This window comes from Cnephaeus nilssonii (assembly GCF_951640355.1).
Source record: "Cnephaeus nilssonii genome assembly, chromosome: 5".
Lineage (NCBI taxonomy): Eukaryota > Metazoa > Chordata > Mammalia > Chiroptera > Vespertilionidae > Cnephaeus > Cnephaeus nilssonii.
Genome location: NC_137076.1, coordinates 15,012,049 through 15,018,160, shown reverse-complemented (window position 1 = coordinate 15,018,160; position 6,112 = coordinate 15,012,049). Strand labels below are relative to the sequence as shown.

Genomic DNA, 6,112 nt, shown 5'->3' with positions numbered 1-6,112 from the left:
ACTGTTACTAGCATTTTTTCCTTACAAGTGTCCAAAGAGAGTATTAATTTGATATCAGGTTATTATTGGTAGAAAGTTGCTTTGGGCCATGTTTTTCCAATTACAACAAATACATATTTTTAAACCTGGATTTGTTCATTTTTTTTTAGACCTTAAGACTGTTGGGGGTACAGCGAGGTTCCCAGATCCTAAAAATCGGGGATGTATGCTTCATGTAGCTATCTAAATATCCTTAAACAGCATATTTCTCTTGGCCCCTTCCATGCCCATCCTTAACTCTCCACCTACCCAATATACCCTAACGTTCCATTTCATCACACAAGCCACTGGAATAGTGAATTAAGATGGTGAGTCAGGTGAGACCTTTCAATTCACACCTTTGTCTTCTGTAAAGAATGGTGTTGACTGGCTACAACCACCTCCTCCCTCTCCCTTCTCTCCATTAAAGTCAATTATTTTGAAAAAGAAAAAAAAAAAAAAGACTACAGGGAATGGAGTCCATGCCAAGGTAATTTAATCAAAATTAAAGGCACTCATGGGAACATATGAGTAAAATATAGTATACTGTATGATGCCAATATAATGTGCGTTACTAATAAAAACATTTTATGTAGTGCTTTTCATATAAAATTAGAGATTATATACCACAAAATACCTTTTGTTCTGTGTAGCTACTTTAGAAATGCTCATTTTACTCTAGTTTAAAAAATATTCTATGGTTCTCTTGCATTTAATGGCTTCATACAAATAGAAACTGAAGCCTAGTAGAAACTAGGGTTCCCTGTGCTTTTGTTAAATTAAAAGCATTCATAATTATTTCTCAGAAGAGCTGGTCATTAATTAAGGTTTCTGAAGTGATTAGGGAGTTTCATAAGGAAATATAGGAAGGAAGTCTCACAAGCCCTAGTAGATGCTAGATTTGAAGAAACCTAGATTTAAAGAAATTAGTAGAAATGCCAGTTAAATGTGAATCTAGGTGATTTCAAATATTTAGTCAATTCTGACCATTGCAGAAAGTAAAAGGAAAGAGAATCAGGTTCACCAATTTGATGAACACAATGGTTTGCAATGTGTGTTTTTTTTAAAACTTTTTGTTTTTAGTTATCCTGTTTATGTTCTTCCAGATGAATTTTAGCATCTATTATGCTGCAGGGACCAATTTATTTTTTATCTTTAGAGACGTGCTGTTTGATAAAGGTGTGGAGCTCTGATTGCTTCTTAAATGAAGAACTTCCTCAGGATATCTAAATAATTCTCTTGGTTGGAAACCTGAAGTCAAGACCCAAGAAAAGAGAACCAAATTCTATTCAGTTCCTGAAGTGCTCCTGCCTTGCTAGGGTGGTCATGAAGGGCCTTAGGTCAAAACCCCAAGGCATAATTCAGGGTCTGGTTCCAGGCTCTCTCTCCCCAATATGTAAGTCTATAGTAATGCAGATTTGGGCTTAACCCCTATAATCTTTTGGCTAGGAGCTGTCCAAAAGAATTTTCTGCTGTGATGGAAATGTCCTATTTTACCATGTCGCCAGCCACATGTAATTATTGGGCATATGGCCAGTGCACTTAAGGTACTGAATATTTACATTTTCATGCAACTTAAATGCCCATAGCCACATATGACTTCTTATTGGCCACCATAGGAACCGTTACGGCTGGCTTGCCTATAATTTACATATATACACCCTTGGATCTCAGTTTCACTATTTCATTATTACTGCTAACATCAAAACACATTTGACTTTGCCAGGCACTATACCCGGGGAGGGAGGACAGTCCAAGTTAGACAGTTTCTATTCTAGGCTTACAATTTAAGAAAAGGCCCGTTTTTAACCTAGAGAGGAGCCAGATGAAGACTCTCCGGAGAGACGTGCCCCCTCGTGTTCCACAGTCAACGAGCGGGGGAGGCAGACACAGCGCCAGCGCGACGGCGCGGGCGGGGAGAGCCGCTTCTCGCCGAGGTGCCGCCGGGCTGGTGAGCAGGTGAGTCCTTTCCAGGGGCCCCGGCCCGGCTCCCGGGCGGCCGCCCCCGCCCCGCCCTCGGAAGCGGGAAGAGGCGGCCGCGGGCCTTGGCGAAGGTCGCGTCCACGCCAGAGGGAAGTCCTCCCCGCTCCCCATTGGAGCTGGGATGGACGCGGCGTCCTTCTTGTTGTAGTAACTGCCCTCAACGACGTGAGAAGTTCAACCAGGGGTTTCAGCGGCCTTGGTGAAGGGGAAGGAGAAGCCGTGGCGGGGAGCGGGGACAAGTCCATAACGACTCCAGCCGCAGTGGGCAGCGCACCCAGCGGAAAGGGCCCCCCGCAAGGCGACCCCAGGGGGACGGGAATTCGCGGCTCCGCGTTCGCTCCGGCCGGGTCACAAGGTGGCCGCTGCGTGGCCGGGCCTTTCCGAGCAGGACCTCGGGCAAGGGTGCGGTGCTGCCGGCAGCGGAGGAGTCAGCCAGGGGACGCGGGCTGAGGAGGAGGGAAACCGCGGTCGGAAGCCGGAGAGGAAGGAAGCGCCCGTGCGCAGGGCGCGAGCCTCGGGGTACAGCGGGGGTCGCGGCAGCGGGGCCCGAGGTGAGGGGCAGCGCCCACCCGAGCGGGCCACGCACCGGGCTCGGCGCGGCGGCGGCGCGCGCGCGGGCCGCCGGGAAGTTGGAGAGCGACCGCGGGAGCGCGCGTGCGCACACGCGGGCCGGGCCGCCAGTCTAAACCGCGGTCGCCTGCGCTCGCGACTCGGCCCGCTCCTCTGGAAGGAGCGGCCAGTGGGCCGGCGTCCTGTCGGCGGGGTGCGAGGCTGACTTGCAGAGCGGCCGCTTCCTTCTGGTGCCTGGGCCGCCCAGAGGAACCTGGGCTGGGCTGCGGCGCGGCGGGCTGACCGGCCCCTGGAGCCGAGACCCCGGGACGCAGGCGGAGGCGCTCTCCGGTGGGCTCCCGGCGCCGGGCGGAGGCTGAGGGGACCATGTCCGGGGGGAACTTCCGCCTCTCCACCACCGAACGCGTCATCAAAGGTGCCTGGCGGGCTGGGCCTTCCTCAGAGACCCTCTGGGAAAGGGCCCCGGGCCGGGCGGCGGTTCGGGGTCGGAGGGAGGGAGCGGCGGCGGCCCTGGCTGCGCTGTCCGGGAGGAGGACTGGGCGGGGGTGTGGGAGCGGGAGGGCGGGCTCCCCACGGGGCTGCCCGCTGGGGCCTCCGGCGTTTTCCGCTGCACCTGGACGCGGAGCTAGCGGGACTTCCAGGTGGGGTGGGGATTTCTTCTCCCATCAACCCCAAAGGGCCTGGATCCCATCTTTTTAAAAAGAAACTCCTCCTCCTTTTTAGCCTGTGATCCGGGGAAGCCATCTAGGGTGATGTGGGGAGGGGGTTCAGTAGATTCTTCCAGGTCAGGTCTTTCTCGGCCGCTCCCCTTCTTCAGGAGCAAGTCAGCTCGCCCCTTCCCCCCCCCCTTTTAGGACGCAAACCTTGTACCTTTTGCCCTCTTTGTCCAGATCACCACAAGTCACTGCTGTTATGAAAAGAAACGGTACGGTGAAATAAAGACACATATAGCCATTTTATGATGTTTGAAGAGGTTTACAGATCTCTTGACATGATGTGGGTGTTTTATTTTGCTTTTGACCGTAGAGATATGGAGAAGGATGTTCTCTGATCCAGATCTCCAACAGAAAGTAAAGTGTTCCCTACTGATACTTGTTAGGTTGTACGTTGCAGTTGTTTCTGCCCTTAAACTAAGAATACTGGTTTAAACATACCAGTGTGGGCTTCCTTTGTTCAGCCTGGAGACTTAGGTGCAACTCTTCTCTCTGGGTTTTAACAATCCGTTTGAGAACTCTATTTTGTAAGAAGGGAATATACCTAGACCAGCTGTGCTCGTGGCCTCTGGATGAAGGGGTTAGCTGTAAATGGGGAAAACTATTAAAATACTTTTATTTTTTCATTTTGGTAATTAGAAGGAGAAAGCAAACCAAGATTAAAGACTTTTTTTTTTTTTTAAGTGGAAAAGCCTATTGAATGGTCAATGAAGGGGGGGGGGAATTTTAGTGTTGAACTAGGTATTTTCCCTCTAAAAACATGAAGCATCATAAATATTACCTACACTATGTAAGTTTAGTGTGTAACTTAGTTTTCCCTCCTAAAAGGTCAGCATTGTAAGTGTTGGTCACAGATGTTATTATCTACACTGTATAATATGTAGTAAATATAATGGTATTTTTGAGATTATTTACTCAGCATTTGTCTGGTATCATTGGGGATTTAAATGAATTGTTCATATAACCGACAGTCCTCTAGCTGCGAAATTATTTTGGCCATTTTGATTTCAGTTTTTATAACTTGTAACCCATAAAGAGTATATAACTGTCTCTTAAAATCAGAATATACTAAACGTAGTCCTTTTTGATAAACCAAGGTCATCATTATGTACATGAATTTCTGTCCTGTGCTGTTAATATGGCCGGTGCATTCTGCTGTATAAGGGTGTTGGCAGTTTCCTCCTGTACTAAAATGACTCCTCACTGCTATACCAGTTTAGTGCTTTTGTCTGTTTTCCGTTTATCTAGTCCAGTACTGTTCTGTCAAAGTATGCCCTTCTAATCTGCCTCTTCTAAACTGAAGTAGGTGGGAAACCAGGTAAATCAGAATTGTGTAGTAAGTCAGAATAAATGGGATGTGACATGACATAAGTCATAAAGGAAATTTTAAAATGAACCGTTCAGACCCTTAAATACAGAAGTAAAATAAAATAAAATGCTGTTAAAATGCAGGTGCACCCTAGCTAGTTTGGCTTAGTGGATAGATTCCGGTCAAGGGCACATGCTGGGGTTGCTGGCTCCATCCCCAGTAGGGGGCGTGCAGGAGGCAGCTGATCAATGATCCTCTCTCATCGTTGATGTTTCTATCTCTCTCTCTCCCTCTCCCTTCCTACCTGAAATGAGTAAAAATATATATATTTTTTAAAATGCAGGTGCTGGTTAGGCAGTTAAGTGAACACCTTTATAGTCTGTATGATTCAAATTTGTTTTTTTGGTGAAATTATAAATTACTACATGTTGTATACTTTACAAGATTACTCATAAATAAGTGAAACAAATTATTTCAGGCCTTTACAATGTGTGGATTTAACTTGTCTATAAAAACGTCAGCATAAGAACTTAATCACAGAACTTTGGCTTCTTGGGGACTTATGTTGCCTTTTTTTCCCTGTTTTCCAGAGTTTGAAATACTCTTGTTCTAAGACAGTAAGGAGTTCATATATTAGGTCCATTGTGTTATACAGGGTACTAAATCCTGATCTAACCGTTATCTTGTCTGGCCAGGGTTGTCTGCATTTATTCACAGCTAGAAATCTTTTTCGGAGGTGAGACCACACCCCAGTTGTTTTTGGTTCTGTCATTTCCTGTTAACTTTAAAGTCTACTTGTTTTGTTTGAGCAAATTTTAGAGAAGAGTGGGTGGGAGGGAGTGATTTGTATGTGTACTTTAAATAACAACTACAATGCAGGACTAGACTGGTGGTCAGAAAACCTAGGTTTTACTGTTGTCTCCGGAGCTTACTTGTGACCTTGTTTTTTGTTTGTTTTTAAAAATATATACTTTTATTGATTTCAGAGAGAAAAAGGAGGGGGAGAGAAAGATAGAAATATCAATGATGAGAGAGAATCATTGATTGGCTGCCTCCTAAACACCCCCTTCTGGGTATGGAGCCCACAACCCAGACATGTGCCGGGACAGGGAATTGAATCGACCTCTTGGTTCATAGGTGGAGGCTCAACCACTGAGCTAAGCCACCTGGGCTGTTTTGTTTATTAACCTTACCTTTTTACTTAAACTCCCTTTTGCTTCAGTAATGTCTTCTGCAAAAGAGGGTTAATAATACTTTCTTTGTCAGGCATCTGAGCCATGAGAAAAGCTTAAGACAAGTTAGTATTCTGAAACATGATACATAGTTTGATAATAGATCACTTACATAAGTGGTTAGTAGAGAAATTACTAACATTTGAAAAATACTAGAACTAGAACATATATAAATTAGAAAACTGTTCCCAGTCCTGGAAATACCTCTTCTACAATATAAAGGATATCTGGGCGGAATCCCACGGGTAACGATGTAAATTGGCCAATACAGTTCTATCTGGTACTGC

At 46.0% G+C, this 6,112-nt stretch overlaps 1 protein-coding gene across 4 annotated transcripts in view; it reads left to right on the top strand.

Annotated features, from left to right (window-relative positions):
- The first annotated feature begins 558 nt into the window (after positions 1 to 558).
- Positions 559 to 6,112, top strand: part of PPP3CC (protein phosphatase 3 catalytic subunit gamma) — a 107,245-nt gene continuing 101,691 nt past the window's right edge. For 2 of the 4 annotated variants that reach the window (XM_079771221.1, XM_079771220.1), the window contains exon 1: positions 2,410 to 2,986. In XM_079771221.1, the coding sequence (XP_079627347.1) occupies positions 2,938 to 2,986 (49 nt within the window). In that variant the 5' untranslated portion in view covers positions 2,410 to 2,937. Of the gene's footprint in view, positions 1,978 to 2,257; positions 2,987 to 6,112 lie in introns of those variants that run through there. The other 2 variants (XM_079771222.1, XM_079771223.1) reach the window with 2 other exon arrangements.